The sequence below is a fragment of the Centroberyx gerrardi genome, chromosome 9 (genome assembly GCF_048128805.1).
Source record: "Centroberyx gerrardi isolate f3 chromosome 9, fCenGer3.hap1.cur.20231027, whole genome shotgun sequence".
NCBI lineage: Eukaryota > Metazoa > Chordata > Actinopteri > Beryciformes > Berycidae > Centroberyx > Centroberyx gerrardi.
The window spans coordinates 15,656,045-15,672,919 of NC_136005.1; the positions used below are offsets into that span (position 1 = coordinate 15,656,045).

General features: G+C 42.8%; 2 protein-coding genes and 1 long non-coding RNA gene across 5 annotated transcripts; 1 reads left to right on the forward strand and 2 right to left on the reverse strand.

The window, feature by feature from the left end:
* Window positions 1–394: 394 nt before the first annotated feature.
* Window positions 395–14,569, reverse strand: vamp4 (vesicle-associated membrane protein 4). 3 transcript variants are annotated; one of them, XM_071895663.2, is made up of 8 exons: window positions 14,365–14,569; window positions 12,333–12,434; window positions 10,348–10,394; window positions 10,045–10,095; window positions 3,729–3,829; window positions 2,332–2,411; window positions 2,091–2,142; window positions 395–1,980 (listed from the first exon to the last, which is right to left on the reverse strand). In XM_071895663.2, exons 2-8 carry the CDS (start codon window positions 12,396–12,398, stop codon window positions 1,955–1,957), a joined length of 423 nt encoding a protein of 140 aa, XP_071751764.1. In that variant the 5' UTR covers window positions 12,399–12,434; window positions 14,365–14,569; the 3' UTR covers window positions 395–1,954. The 3 variants fall into 3 exon arrangements, with proteins under 3 accessions (XP_071751764.1, XP_078141821.1, XP_078141820.1); XM_078285695.1 differs by having other exon boundaries at window positions 12,333–12,469; XM_078285694.1 differs by lacking the exon at window positions 14,365–14,569 and adding an exon at window positions 12,528–12,606.
* On the reverse strand, window positions 6,501–7,227 carry LOC144539655 (uncharacterized). The gene is made up of 2 exons (XR_013505077.1): window positions 7,122–7,227; window positions 6,501–6,631 (listed from the first exon to the last, which is right to left on the reverse strand). It is a non-coding gene; the product is annotated as an uncharacterized LOC144539655 (long non-coding RNA).
* A 731-nt stretch (window positions 14,570–15,300) lies between the features above and the next one.
* Window positions 15,301–16,268, forward strand: rangrf (RAN guanine nucleotide release factor). Its single transcript, XM_071895673.2, has one exon. It carries the CDS (start codon window positions 15,388–15,390, stop codon window positions 15,979–15,981), a length of 594 nt encoding a protein of 197 aa, XP_071751774.1. The 5' UTR covers window positions 15,301–15,387; the 3' UTR covers window positions 15,982–16,268.
* The last annotated feature ends 607 nt before the right edge of the window (window positions 16,269–16,875 follow it).

The following is a 16,875-nucleotide window of genomic DNA, read 5'->3' on the forward strand; positions in this document are numbered from 1 at the left end:
ACAGGCTCCAGTCCCTCCAACTTTAGTGCCATCTTGGGACTCCGCGCTGCCAGTAAAGTCACAGACCAATGAAATGGTCTGGTAATGAGATGAGAGAAAGAAAGAGAAGCTTTCTGAAGCTCTGAGAACTCAAGAATAACCAAAAGGGTCTCTGTGGTCAAGAAGGCATAGACAATGGAAGGATGGCATGACTTTTTATTTTCTCTCCCCATCTCTACTCTAGATCTTTCTTTCCATCAACCCCCACCTTTCCCCTCTGTTTCTCCTCTCGTCTCTTCTACTCTTCTAGCTCTTCTGTCCATCCTTACCCTTCTCTTTTTTGATTTCTTCCTCCCAGGGGAGGAAGGCCAACCAGTCCAGACCGGATCGAACCAGACAGAGTCCAGATGCCCTTTAAAATCACTTTATTTCAGAGCGGAAAGGAACAGTATATCAGTCTTCCAATGCAATGCATGATTATTGTACATCATTACAGAATCAATATTTACAGCTCAAATAAATTACATTAAAAATAATAATAAAAGGAATGGCAATTTAAGGGGTTACTGTATTATACAGATATTCCAGACACAATGACACCTATGTGTGTTTCACAGCCCAACGTTTAACTTAAATCTCTTAAGTCATCACTCCTTAAACACCTTGTAACAGTACACAGGGATGAACCGTGTCCTGATTTTATACCTCCAGTGGCAATGGGAATAACAGCAGACATTCATATTAAGCATCACATTTACCGTCCAGCAGAAACGAGAACTCAAAAATACTGAGGAAAAAAAAATAAAAAAAACAATAGCAATATTAGAACAGAGACCCAAACAGAACCATCTGGAGAGTGAGAGACAGCTTAATGTCACTAGCAGGAAAGTAGGACAGCCGTGACCAAAGCGCCCCAGAGCTCAACAGAACCAAGGAGGGAGGTGAGAGGAGGGGAGACATTCATAATCTGGATGTTTTGGTTTGACATGGCCCCTGGTATTCAATATAATAAGCTATCAAGAGGCAGACAGAGGTGGAGAGTGGTGATTTACTGAGTAGAATAATGTTAAAAAGCAGGGCGTGTGTCTCAATAGATGGCCTCCTTTTCTTTTCCCTTTTCCCACCCATCTGCACTGATGTGAAAACTTGAAAAGTAAAATCAGTTTCTGTCTGAAAGTCTCTCTGACGCTTTCACTGAACCAGCGTTTTCAGATGGGGGAGGGGGGGGGTAGATGAAGGAAAGGAGGCCACCTTTGACTACACACACACACATACAGATGAACCTCAAAAGTGTGTGGGACAGAGAATGTGTTCTCATTCACAAAATGTTCCCTTTAAACATTCTCATCCACTGTGTTTCAGTAAGGAGGCGAGGAGAGTGGGCACGAGGAATCATGGGTAGACATTTGAGATTCATCCGCAGCATGTTACAGCCCCACTGTGTGTGAGGCCGGTGCAGCAGATCAGACCAGCTAAACTAAGAGAGAGAGAGAGACAGACGGCGTGGGCTCCCTGCCATTACAGTATCTATCTATATGATGTAGTATGTAGGGCCCAGAGTTTCCCTGTTGTCAAGACAAAGCCAGGGCCCTGAATGTGATATGTAACATCATGGAATGGTCCTTCACATTGACTAGAGGGCTGAGAGACAGGCGTTTCTCCCAAACCACCTCGATGGCATTAAAATATCTCTCCAAGCCGTTCTCCTGCGTCCCCCTCTGCAACCTCATTTCAGGTCGGGGATTAAACCGACCCTTAGTACGGATCTCACAACAAGGTTCTGTGGAGATGCCAACGATAAGATCTGTATTAAGGACAAGTTTAGGCCGGATCCTTGAAGGGTACACAGGCTGACATAGAGGGGGGTGTGGGAGGCTGGCTGGCGCCCCCTAGCTGGAGTGGAGGACTGTGTGCAGGAGAGAGAGGGAGGAAGAGGAGGAAGAGGAGGATTCTCCCTCATCCTCCTTGTCGGACACTAGCGATACCGCAGGATCACTGGAACTGAAAGGGAGAGAGAGAGAGAGAGAGAGAGAGAGAGAAAGAAAATTGAATGAGATGTTCTGCACATATACAAATTAAAACTGTGTAGGTGTGTTTGGGCAATTACTCACTGATGATAATCAGCAGCAGAGCAACCACTACCAAGGCAATTATGATCTTCATCTGTGGAGGAAGCGGCCCACGTTAGACACACAACACGTGTCTCTTTCACTGGCACAGACCAACACAAATGCTAACAAATGTGAGATATGGAGCAGGCTTCACACATATCTTACAGACATATCTTGCAAAGACACACACACACACACACACACACACACACACACACAGATGGACAGACAGACAGCTCACCTTCATGTCTTTCCACCACATCCTCCTGTGCAGCTGCTTGGCTCGGCTACTGAAGGCAGACGCATTGTCCGATAGGCTCTCTGGAAAAATCACATGACCACAGCGCAGACGAGGACACGTGAGGAGAGAAAAAAAAAAAAAAACAGAATGGAGGAAAAATACATCTGTTAATCACAAAATGAACAATAAGCTGTGTATTGTTTTGACTTTGACATGGGAGAGTTTGATGGAAACTGCCCGGCTCTGTTTGTGTATGTGCAGCTATGATATAATGCGAGAGTTATATAAGGCTTCAGCCCTCCTGGTGAGATCACTCCTGTCCCCCTGATTTTAAAAAACAGGCAACTCTATTGGCATCAAATGTAAAACGACATGTTGCCAAATTCATTTCGGAACAAAAACACACTACCTCCAACTTCCTCCACTCTGTCTTTCTCCTTCTCTTGATATCTCTCTCCAAAACGCTCGCCCACACTCCCCTCTCTCTCTCCCTCACTCCTTCTGTTTCTTAGATACTGTTGTTGACTGGTTCTATGTGTGTGTTAACAGGAAGGTTACAGCTCCCTAGCGTGCGGCGCTGTATTTGCCCGAGCCCCTGTCCCTCTCTGTCTGTCATGTGTCTGCTGTTTCCATGTCCATGTGCCTGTTAACGACCTGTCACTACTACAAAGAGAAGCGCTCAGACAAGATGCTTGTTAATCTTGAGGAATTTTACACAGGTTACCGGCACGTGAGTTGGGAGGCAAACTGCCCGCATCAATCACAGGATACTATGCTACAATGACATAAATGCACTTATTAAGGATGGCATGCACTGTGCAGAGACCCGCAATCAACCATGCAAATGTGGACAGACCCACAAATACACAAACACTCACACATACACAAACAGTCACACATACACAAACACGCACGTGCATACACACACGTAAATGTGTTCCAGATGTGCGTCATTGTCTCGGTTGGCTTGGTTGACATGACAGAGAGAAGCAGTTATACAACATCTGCGGATGTCATGATGAGGCCTAATGGACTGGCAAGCACGGCTAGCACTTCAGTTTCATCTCTTCATCCATAGAGAGGGAAAAGGGGGGAAGAACTGTGCGTGTCTTGTTGAAAGGCTTGCATGTGTCTGAAGTCATGTAAATGGAGGGACCTCAAAACACGTTTCACACACCTGTTCATATACACCGAGTGAAAGAGAGTAGAGCTGTGTGAATGAGAGTGTGAGACCTGTCAAACACCTTCAAACACACACCTGGTAAAACACTAAACCTGGACATATCATTAACACCTTTGAAGTGTACTGAGCATATCAACATGCACCCATTGCTACGTCCCCTGGGTCCTGAAGGGGTATGTGCACATGTCTACACACACACACACACACGTCTCACCTGACTTGTCCTGCAGGTCGTCAAGACGCTCACCCCTCTCTATCACCTTGGAGATGTTCTCCTGCATCACATCGATTACCTCATCAACCTGCGACTGCACCCTAGGATGAAAGTTGGTGTGGGAGAGAGAAATAAAGAACAGTCAGTCAAGTCAATGAAACATAAATGACAAAAGGTGGGATATGATGAAGGACTGGACTGGTTTGTGACTGGGCAAAGAAGAGCTCAACTGCTTTCCCAACAATATCCTACTCTTTATCTCTATCCTCATCCAGTTGGCAGGAAATAAAAGATAAAGCCTGTCAGATGGCGTTTAGCCTCAGTGTGACCTGCCCGCACCTGTTCTATATCTACAGAAACTTGATCATATCCTCACCTTAATTTATGCCACACCTCACATCTGTACCAACCTGGGCATGGCATAACCAATCCAGATTACCCCTCTGTCAGTCTTACTTCAAAGTGCCGATTGTATCTATCAAAACCTCTCAGAGGGATGCAGGGCCAGTGACAATGATGACAGGGGCAAATAACTGAAAGGCTTGTAACAACGCATTATGTAATAACACTGCATTTTGTAATAATCTGTCGCATTTTGTAATACACAGCTTGAACGCAATATGTAATATAGTGTATTGTTAAGCTATATGTGTGTCTAACATGTAAGCTATGGCCTGTTTTAAGTGAAGGACATGTTGGAGGGGAAAAGTTCTTTCTATCGTGGCTACTTGATAAGTAGTTTTTGCAAGTTAAAACTGAACTGTTTGTATATTAGAAATCCACTGCAAATCAGTGTGTTGTTAGGCTATATGCTGTGGTTGTTTTTCTCTTAATTACTTAAATACTTAAACATAATTAAAGATAATACTTAATAGTCTAAATGTTCAACCATAGTGTTGTTGACCACTACAGTATGGTACATGTTCTTTGCCTAAACATACCGTAATTGGGCATTGAGAGAATAAAGAATTTGAAAGAATTTACTGTTCCATATTGGTCTTTTGTTGTGCAACCATTTTTTGTCTCTTTTTCTGTATAAAATTTGCATAATCCTGATTGCTTAATGGCAGAGCTGTGTGTGTGTGTGTGTGTGTCTCCTGACATTTGTGTGTACCAGTACTTAGATGTTTGTGTCAGTATAACACTCAGTGTAGTGCAGTTTCTATGTCTCTATGAACCCTCAAGTACAGTTTCTATTAAGCTAAGGAATACAGTGACACTTAATGTAGTTTTGACCAATGAAAGATACTACTAATCTACTGAACTAATAGTATCTTTTTAAAATGAATTTTGAGTCAGTATGATTCATGCTAGAATGCATAAAATAAACATTGTTGTTATAATGTTATAACGATTTTTATGAATAAAGACATCCATTTTGATTGGTTATTACATGCACCACAATGCACCATATTATTACATTTTCATCAAAAAAAAAAAAGTGCAACTCCCGTATTTTGTAATAACCACCGCAATATGTAATAATTTATTACAAAATGCGGGGAAATTTATTACATATTGCGTTCAGGCTGTGCATTACAAAATGCGGCAGATTATTACAAAATGCGGGTGTTATTACATAATGAAGTGAAAATGTATTACATTTTGTCGAGTTATTACATAATGCGTTGTTACAAGGCTGCTTAGCTTGAGACTCACACACGCATTGATTATGTCAAGCCCTCCTACGATAAAGCAGTGTGATATTTTCACTAGAGCACGCAAGGTAAGTACGAAAACAACCAAGTCATCCCCGTCGACCAGGACCAGTACAGACGCTAGCAATATGGCTAATATAGCGGCGGTGCTGAGTGAGTTGAAATCACTCCGCTCGGACTTCGGATCAAAGTTGGACAACATTGATAGCCGTATGACTGACATGGTAAACTCTATAACATCACTGGAAGGCAAAATGATTAGTGTGGAACAAGATGTCTCTTCAAACACAAAAAGGATTGAGGAAGCTGAAGCTCGCATAGCTACAGCAGAGGAACAACTGGGGAAAGCCGAAGCCGAACTAACCTCAGCCACCAAGCGCATAGCTTACGTTACCTTGAGTCAAAGTCAGACGACCTGGAGAACCGGGGCCGAAGGAACAACCTAAGTCTGCTTAATTTGCGCGAATAAGTTGAAGGCAACCGAACACTCCGGGACTTTGTAAAGGGCATGCTGCCGCGACGGCTCGGATTAAACCGACAGAACCTGCACCCTGGAACGAGTTCACCGCACCCTAGCACCAGCGAAGCCCACCCAGAACAGAGCAGTTCTCATTCGCTTTTTGAAGTTCCAGGTGCTACATATGTACTGTAAATCCACTAACTTTTCACAACAAACTTTGAGACTCCACCGGGAAAAAACAACTTATCGGCTGAACAGCTGATCGGTCAGGTACTGTAAATATTAGACTCAGATAATTCCCAGCAAACATTTCGACGTCGATCAGAGGTCTAATCAACGTTGGTCCTGGAGGTCGATACGACTGTAGTGGAGGGGCTGACACCAAAGTTTTTCTGACTTCGGTCTTTCGACCCACGTCGTTTCAACGGCTCATAGACATTTCAACTTAAACAAAATGTACTTTTAAGCAGCCCCCAAATCCCCACATACTTATGAAAATAGAATTAAGCTAAATTCCACATCTCTGTGTTACCTTGTAGTTATTTTTCAAATCTTTAACCTATTTAGGGCATAGTTAAAGCATAAATACATTACATAATACTCAACAAAAGACAGCATTCAGGGTATACAGAAGACACAAAAACGTTTTGAAAATAAAGTTGCATTTGTTTGTTTATTGAGACCCAAATCCCGTCCCCAGTCCTTCCTGGTGCACGTTTCAGGTGAAGTCCCATGGCTGCTTCAATTCCGTTTTCTGTGGCCTTCACAATCCATCTCTTCAACAGCTGGTAAAAAGGCACAACAAAAAATTAATATTCATCTTTACAGAGCCCCTCTTCTGATTCATTTTTTGACTGTCAACGGTGGAGGCGCGTCTTGTCTTGTCTGCGGCCAGGTCCTGTTGGAAATTAACGCCATCTAGCGTCCCAGCCTAAAGGGCTTTCTGTCGGCTACACCAACTGCATTTACGTTAGCTAGCAACATCAGAAGCTACCACCCTCGCTATGAATAAAGACTGGAAAAATAGATAAGAGTGGGTCCTAAATATAACCAAAAGTTCACAGGATTAATGCACGGAAAAACCGCTTTGCCACATGAATGTGCACGTGTTTCATTTTACACTAATGAACACATAGCTAGCATGATGTTAGCTGTGTCCCCCCCATTCTTATTTACAAATGCGAAAACCAGCTATCTAGCAAAATACGCCATGTAGCCTCAATCTCAAAAGCTTTGAATGCAAAGGGTAAAAGCATAAAAATAGCGTTAACTCACCTGACCAATTCGCCTCCCCTGTCGAACTCCAAGTGACTGATCTCACCGGTGGCGCATGCGTTGGAGGCCGAAGAGATTACTTGTAGTGTTGATGCGCAAGGAAAAGTAGTTCCTATAAAAGCAACTCGAGAAAATGCTGTAATAAAACATAAACCTATTTTAGCCCCTATATTGGCTATATACATGATAGCATACTGCGTTTAGAATAATAACTTTTGCGATTCATGCGTAAATATTACCGTTGGCACTCATGTTACAAAAGCTGGGATGGGATACCAATAGTTTTACAAAAAGTTTAAAGAGAAGCTCGTAAAACCTCTTTTAGACATGTTTGAAGACTCTTATAATAAAGGAATGCTTCCACCGTCGTTAAGATTGGCTATGATAACCCTAATATTAAAACCAAACAAGCCTCCAACTGAATGCTCTTCCTTCAGACCTATTAGTTTAATGGGATGTGATATGAAAATACTTTGTAAAGCACTCTCCATAAGATTGGAACAATACCTTCCTCAGCTGGTCAGTAATGACCAAAATGGTTTCGTATTGAAAAGACAAGGTTTTCACAATATTAGAAGGGTTTTAAATGTTCTGTATGAGAAATATAATGCAAAAGATACAGCAATGATATCAATAGATGCCTGTCAGGCATTCGATTGAATAGAATGGAACTATCTATGGTTTTGGTGGAACCTTTTTAAAGTGGATTCAGCTACTGTATACAAGCCCAACTGCAGAGATCTTAACTAACAGTAATGTCTCTAGACCTTTTAGTCTACAGCGAACAACCAGACAGGGTTGCCCTATCCCCATTACTGTTTACACTAGCAATCGAACCTTTGGCCATGGCAGTAAGATTACATAAGGGTATGTCAGGTATTTCATATCACAATCGGGGGGGGGGGGGGGGGGGGGGGGTTGAACACCGCATAGCCTTATATGCGGATGATGTAATTTTTTCCAGACAAATTTAAAGACTAGTATTCCTAACCTGATTAGATTGGCGGAATCATTTGGTAGCTTCTCCGGTTATAAAATCAACAAATCCAAGTCAGTAGTCCTGTTTTTGAATAAGGAAGAGAGACTGAATCCTATAGTAGATACTCCATTTCTGGCCACTAAAAATGGATTTAGTTACTTGGGGGTTAGAATTACAAAGGTCACATATCTAGGTTTTATAATATTCTGGCAACACATTCGGCAGAGTCAACTCTTGATAGATTAAATGCTTGGAGAACGGACATACAAGAGGACATTGATGAGGAGGATTGGGAAATGGCGTGCTTAAAAGCACAAAAGCAATCGATTAATACAAGGCTGAAATTGCTTCAGTATAAATGGCTAATGAGAGTGTACATAACCCCTGTTAAACTTCACCATATGTCCCCCAACATTCCTGACACTTGTGTTAGGTGCTTAGATGAGAAGGGGACCCTGTTTCATTGTTTATGGGATTGCCCCAGAATACAGACATTCTGGAAAAGTGTAATCAGATGTCTATCACAGATAATTGGGAAAAACGTACCTTTTCGTGCCAAACTCTGTGTGCTCGGGATTTACCCTGATGATTTTGTTAGGACATCGAAACAGACAAAACTATTAGACTTTGGACTTCTTCAAGCAAGGAGAGTGATTGCATTATACTGGAGGAATGTAAACCCTCCATCACTAAAAATGTGGATGAAAGAACTGTCAAGTTGTCTTGGATTGGAGAGACTGACATACATTGCCAAAGGGAAACAAAAGGACTTTGCTAATATTTGGAACCCAATTATGGACTTTTTAGAAAATACAAATATGGCCTGAATGAGGGAGGGAAAAGGAAGAGTGTATTGACAGAAGACTGACTTTTTTTTTTCTTTCTTCTATTATTATTATTATTATTATTATTATTATTATTATTATTATTATTATTATTTCTCTCAATTTTCTTTCTTTCTCTGTTATTGTTATGATTAATATTAATATTATTAATATTATTATATGTATTATATATATATATATTTCATTATTTATTTGTTTATTTATTCATTTTTGATGCGTGTATGAGTAAGGATGTACGTGATGTGTTGTCTATGTTTTCAACTGTGAAATTATAAACATATTGTTAAAAAAACAAAAAAACAAAACAGTCACGGTCTAAGCCTGCGTAGTAAAGAGCAAGAGACGCATCGCTTTCAATATTAAAATTATTCTGTACTTGATGAAATAAAAAAAAAAAGTGATACTAAGGCAAGGCATTTCCTTTCTCCAACACCTGTTTTATCACATAAACCCTATATTTTCCAGTGCAATTAGTCTGATGGTCTCCTCTGTTTAATAAAGATGACAGCCAGGCCGAGGATTGCGTGACATCATCGCAACCTTGGACTTCAATGTGATTCCATATTCAAGGAGGTAATAGTAAAGATGCATAACCATAGCCTGAGCAAAACACGACATCAGGAACTAGGAGACATGTAGAAGCATGAGCTGACACACACACACACACACACACACACATTTGCGGACCTGACCTCAGAGGGTACAGGTTAACACAGGCAGAGGTGGAGCGCCTTCCAGGACAACCTTCCAGGAAAGTGTGATGATGGCATCTAGTTTCATGTGCTCACAACAACGACAGATTGTGGAGTGTGAGGCGAGCGTGGAGCAGCAGCGGCGGGTGCCAGACTGTCGCAACAATGACCTTCTCTGTTCTCTGGCAGTCTGTGACTGGAGGTTAATGTGGAAACAGACTCCAGAGGGACTGGGATTGACTGGGAAGGTTACACAATGACCTGCACATCACGGGTTCTCTTACACAATCGGCTAACAACCCGGCGCTCCTGGTAAACATTACTAGCCACAGTTACATAATACCAACACCAAAACGTATTCCCAGCTCTGGCATTTAGTAGTAGTGAGGGATGTGTTAAGTACTTACTGTTTGATTTTGTCATTCTGAGGTCCAAATCTGGGACCAGTTGGCCCTCTCCTGGAAGACAAGCATTGACCAAGCCATAGTTACTAATTAAATATATTAATTTTCAAAATGTGCGACTTAATTAATTTCGTTATTTGTTCTTTTTATTTGTTCTTTTTGTTTTTTTCATGTATTGTGGTTTTACAATCCATATTACTACTGTTGTTCTCAACGTCGGTTGTGCTTTAAGTTTACATTTGATTGATTTTTGTTCTGATAATACGGCACAGTTGCTGAACAGAATATATCCACACACAAACTCACAGAAAGAAGTCTTCCTCTTCATCAGAGTCCTCTTCCAGCAGGTTCCTCTGTATAAGACAAAAGGTCAGAGGTCAGACACTGATGACCTCTGAATCCTCATCGACTCCTGTCTCCTAATCAGTGGAATGTCCCAAGATGGGCTGCAGGAACAATGGGGCTTGTGAAAAATGGGGCAGATCACTCACTGCAGACAGAGTACATTCCTGGCACTAATGACTGGTGCTGCCAATACAGAGATCTAGGACCGACTGCAGTGCCTCCTCCAGAAGTCAGATAGTTGCTGAACTGATCAATACATGCTTTTAAGTTTCTGATTGTCTTCAGAAGGCAGATACAGCCAGATGCACTGTTGTAGTGCACTCACGATAGGATGATAAGGCTTCAACAATAAAGGCTTGTCTCTTGTGTTCTTCTTACAAAAAGCTCATTAAAAGCTCCTGCTGTTCTGCTCTGTTAGACTTCTTAAGATCTGACTCACTTGGTGGCCATAATGGACCTCCTTACTGAACAGGGTCAGAGACAAGAATAGAGGGAGGCTTCTGGGGTCTCTAGCAAGATTATCTTACAAAAAACATGCTTGTAATCACAACCAGGTCTAAGCTATTGATGGCTTTAATAGGGGCAGAAAATGCCCTGCGTAAAATGCTATTCATAGAGAATTAGTCAGGACAGCTGCATTAAATTCTCTGAGGAAGAGAATTGGACCAGATAGAGACAGATTCGGCCTGTTTCTCATTGGATGGCATGAGGACTATGTTGGCTGCTACTGAGACAGAAAGGTCTTTATCTTGTCTACAGATTATCTATAGATTGCACCCACAGACATCCTACACCTATAGTCTGTAGGGCACCTCATGAATTTAGCTATTAGTATCAATGAAATTTGAAGAATTACATTGTACAGAAGTGGGTTAGACACTGAAGTACATCCAGGCTGGTGCACATACAGTGGACTCTAAGGATGAAATGGAGTTTGGTGTCTTGCTCAGGGCCACTTTGACAGGGATAAAACACCGGCTGCCACAGAGAAGATTGAATCTGTGACCTTCCAATCATGGTGAGCACCTTCTAACAACCAGGACACCCTGCCACTATGATGAATGAGACGCTCAGAGGAGGAAAACCCACGGCCGTCCCGTTAAGGATAAAAAAGAAACCAGCTATGCCAAGACAGATGTCAAGGAATGGTGGCCATATGATCATAAAAGACTTTACGAGTTGAGGTGCTAACGCTCTCCTTCTGCACAGTCTCTTTCTTTCCACTGACCAGGAGAGGAGACAGGAGGAGGACTGTTAGCTATTATTGGAGCGGAGGGGCAGGAGGGAGAGCACAGAAAGGGGAAGCATGGAGGGTGGATCGACTGTTTGTTACGCAAGAGTCCCCATGTGCTTAGCTTTGATCCCAGTTCGGCACAACAGCAAACAGGATTATGCTCCGACAAAGAAGTACCAAGAAAGGGGAAAGAAGCAAAGGGGAAGATGGGGGTGAACGATCATTCTGATGAAGACCAGACATTTGGCCGCAGGGTCCTGGAGGTTCTTCATTTTACCTTCCTGCTCCTCCTCTAATCCCTCGCTCCCTTCAACGGTCCACTCCCTTTTGTTCTCTCCCTTATTTTTCCATCATTCATTTTCCGCAGTTATTAGATCTGACAAACAAAATATTTTCCTGCACGATTTGCATCTTATATCAACAACTTGTCTCTTGGGGACATTCTAAAATAAATTCAATGTTTAACTGTGTATTTTATGATTACTGTGGAAATGAAAGCCCCAACATATGATAATGTGCAATTAATTGTGCAGCCCCAGCCTATTTCACACCTTTCTGCCTTATCTTGATTACAGCATACCTCTGTCCATTTCTAAATCTATTAGCAACTCTCTTCTGCCGTTTGCTCGCTCCATCCCCTGCTTTCATAGACTGCCTATGGTGTTAGGTCTAAACCCTGCCAACGCCATCACTCCCTCTGTCTGTGTCTCACCCTCTCGCTGCGAATGGATCCTGTGACCTCGTCATCATTGAGGTGTCGTTTAAACTTGGGGGGCATGTTGTCTTCAGGCTGCTCCTCCCGCTCTGGCTCCCTCTGTAGGACAGGAGGAGAGGAACATCAGTTAGGCTCTGTGGGAGAGCGGATTAACACACACAAAGAGGCCACAGCACACCTGCACCAACTCACAATGGGTCTGTGAAAGTGTTACACCAGGCAGCCTGCTGAATAAGGAAGTCCTCTGATGTTGGTAGGTGTAAGTGAGTGATTTTAACTAGGCATTACCACAGCCATGTCCTACCTGGGACCAGGGGCACAAACCACAAAGTGTACGAACAGAGGGAAACACTTCATCTAAATCCTTACACAGGACAACGTAATTCGCTCTGTAATGATTGTACATATTAGGCTGTTCGTGGTCAAGCAATCTGAGGAAGGCCTCTAGCCACAACGTTTCCTGTTCAGAAGACTGGCTTTGTTATTAGTCAGCGCTGACCTTGCAATAGCCTCATTTTTAACGTTTTTTCTGGACTCTTTTTTGGAACAGGTTTAGGATTTCTTCCTTCACCCCTGCTGCATTGTAGTGCGCTACAAATCTGTGAAAAACTAGGTCTTTTAATAATTACAGCTTGTCAGTGGAGAAGAGACAAGAAATAATAAGGGACCCTAATTCCAAACATTTCTGGTGCGAGCAGGCAGTGAGTCTTACTAGCCAGGAAAGGAAATATCATCATGGCTTTGTGTGCCTCCAGGCCAAAAACTCTACCATCCCTGGAGCAGAAAACATGCCGTTCTTCTAGCCTAGCCTATACCTCCTCTGTTCCCTGGTCTGTGTTTGGGCTGTGTTTGGTTGTTCCAAACAACACAAGTCACACTGCGACGCAACACAGCGCCTCACTAAAGCAGCCTCTGTGACGCTGAAGTTAAAAGCCTTCCTGACAAAATGAGGTCCTCGAGCCCGAGTGTAGTCACTGGGGGACTGCTTTAAATGTCAGACGAAACACAGCAGTCTCACTCACACACGCACCACCGCTCCCATTCCAGCAATACAACTTATACCATTGAATCCAGTTCAGCCTGAAACTGTGGCTTTCTCAACGTCCTTTTCTGGCACTGCAGTCGGAAAAAGGCCTTTCAGTGGCCAGGAGCGCAGAGGAACTTTCCAGTAAACAGAGCAGAAGAGAGGCAGGGGACGGGGCTCTATCTGAAGCAGCGACAGAATGAAGAGAGAGAAATAAAGAAACAGGGAAAGAGGAGAAGCCAAGTCTAGCATATTAGGGTTGCAGAAAGTAGACTTTAAATAACTAGCCTATTTCAAGAGAGGTGCTTTAAAGGTGCAATCCATATAAAAGCAGTATTGTCTTAATCCAAATATAGGCTGGGATTGACGACATAGACATTGCAGACTCTGTAATGTCAGTTTTGAACTGAAGCCGGGCCATACAAGTGAACCCAGAGCACCACAGTAAAGGATTGTGGATCATTAATGAGCACAATCAATGCATGGAGTGCAACTTTAAGCAAGTAAAGGAAGAACAGAAGACTATGGCTACATTTAGCCATTTGGCTTCAACGGGAAGAGAAAAACTTTTGAAATTAGCTGCTTTCAAGGAATGAAACAAAACTCTACTTGAACTAAGTATTTTTGTTTGACTGCGCATGCACACAGCTTCACATTTAGAGCTCCGACCAAGGATGTAGCCAGTGCTCAAAATGGAAATTACCCCCTCACCACCGAAGGAGCACAGCTGTTTACAGTTCATTTCTGTAATATACATAAGAGCAAATCCAGCTGAGCGGTTTCATTTTAAGTTGTAGCAAATGGAAATTTCAGAACAACGTTTTCTACTTCACATTCAGCAGGTTTTGCTGAATACACCACTACCACCACGGTGACTAAAAAAAAAAAACGGCCACTGTAACGTCAACAGTAGCTACTAGCTAGTCTAGTTCAGAGAGAGGCCGCGGCTGAATTGACAAATTTAGCTGTGTAGCTAAGCTCGACAATGCTAACGTGGCTAGCTACCTGCTGTTTCCACAAGATCCACTTCTCGATGCTGACGAACACAAATGAACACGAGTTTCTTTTAGAAACTCGGTTATAAATCCAGGCTTTTCAGGACTCGAGGTGGCTGAGATGTCACAGTGTTATCAGTGCATCCCAGATGCTGCCTGGACGATGAGACAGGATTAATATTGTGGATGTTAGCGGCTAGCGGCACCGTTGTCTTTCCTCTCTGATCAGCTGACCAGGAAATGAACACAAACAGCTGGAGGAGGAGACGCTGCGCGGCCAGATGTAGGACAACAAGCTTTATTTGGGAATTATCTGATTTAGAGTGATTTTAGAACAGCTAGGAGGCGGTAACACACGATGTTGTATTCAAAGGAAAGAACGCAAATGTTGATTTTTTTTTTTAGTTGATAATAGGCTAATAACATAACAGCAGTTAAATGTTAACGCTGGGCAATGTAGTTTCTGAACAGTAGAAGCAACGTGGTTGCTAAGGGACTCTACTTTGCGGTTAAATTAACTGTTATGTGGTAGCAGTTGTGCATTTCTGTGGTATTTAATAACGCCTTGCTCATGAGGCTCAATGCGGACCTACCAGACAAATTGCCATTCTATATCTTCATATTTTCTGAATTATTCCCTCCTATAGTTTTCTTCTGCGTACCACCAACTTTTCGTCACACAAACGGTTTATAATATAAATGTAAGCCACTTCTTTGGTAGACTGTTTGACATGTTTTGAGTGAAAATTTTTACAGTAGAGAGATTTACTTCACAGGCTCAACGGCTGGATGTTAATGCTGGTGGTGCCGTGTAATTTGTCTGAAGGGGTTGAAAATTGATATAGTACAAAGTATTTAAAGGAATAATCTATGCCTTACCTGTAGATGGCAGCAACACGCCTGACATGCGTCCAGCGTGGCTGCAATTTCAGAAGAAGAAGAAGAAGATAAACTTTTACAGGAAGTGTGTTTTGTTGTCACGCTGCTAACTTCAGATACAGACAAAAAAACACTACCGAGGCTTTATTCTGAGATGCAGGGTGCCAGAAGCAGCGCAGACAACGCTGGTGCCGGACACCCTCTTTTCGGAGGCGCCCTGTCCGCTATCATCCCTCACAGTTCAAAGGATATCAGTGAGCTGAGGGAGATCCCAGACAACCAGGAGGTGTTCGCCCACTCCCACACCGACCAGAGCCTCATAGTGGAGCTGCTGGAGTTTCAGAGCCAAGTGGAAGACCAGGACGCTGCCCGGTATCACTTCGAGGACATCGCAGGCAGCAACAAAGCCCTGGACCCGGGTGCTTTAGAGGTGACCGGTGTCGAGCCCCTGCCCAAATCTGAGCTGGCCCTGTCAGAGTGCAGCTCCGCATGGATGCTGACAGGGACGCAGTGTGTGTCTAAATTCAACGAAGAAGCGAGGAACAAAGTCGCCCTTCACCTCGGGCTGTTCCGCCTGCCACAGTTCTCCACAGATGTGCTAATAACCTTCAATGACCCGCAGAGCATCAGTCCCGACAGCAGCAGCGCCGCCGCGGCGGGAACACAGTCCAGAGAGCCGTGGACGGTGCAGGACTTCCATCGCCTGTTGCAGTCTTTCACTCTGCACAACCCGGGGCTGTTTGGGTAGCACAGGTGCTCTTCGATTTAGGATTACACAGGATGACCCAAACTGATTAAAACAAAATACACTCTATGACCCAGGCTCATTAAAACATGCTACTCTTGTTATGTTGGAGCCCCACTGGAATCAAGCCTGCAGCATGTTTTGGGTCCCAACTCAAAAGTTTTTTTTTTTTTTAAAATGACCTAGAGGGCCCTGCTCATGCATCCAAAATATAGGAATACATGTTATGTTTTCCCTTTGTTGTTGTTGTTGAAACAAAAAATGAACTGATAACCAATACATCTCAGAGTGTGAACATGGCCTTCGCCATAATAAACATTTACTTTTTAAGAAAAAGCCCTGACTGATGTGTTATTATTTTTGGATAATCTGGACAAGATTCATAAATAAGCAAAAGCTGTTCTACCTTGTACTGTAGGAATATCAGTATCACATTAATATGATGCTTTTTAAAGGCACTTCTGCTTTATTAGACAGTATGCAGACAGTATGAGAGAGACAGATTTGTGAGGGAAAGCGGGTGACATGCAACAAAGATCATGAATACATTGTATGTGCTTTAACCTGCTGCTGAGCCACCAGGACGCTTTATAACACGCTAGTTTAAATTGTTGATGTGTAATTGCTGTTTTCTTTCTACTCCATTCCATTTCCCACCACCTTTCACTTTCCCCATCCTTCTCTGCTTCAAGTATTTCCTTCTTCCCCACTCATGTCCCTCATGGGTTACACACACGTGGATTCAAACAGCTAATGGAGAATAGAACTATACCAATAACTGTTAACACAAACATCCATAATCTCCATATTTTTGAAATATGATAGTGGCGGCAAAGGTCATGGTACAAAGCAGGAACCAGACCTAAAAAAGTGAAATGACATTATCCCATATATATC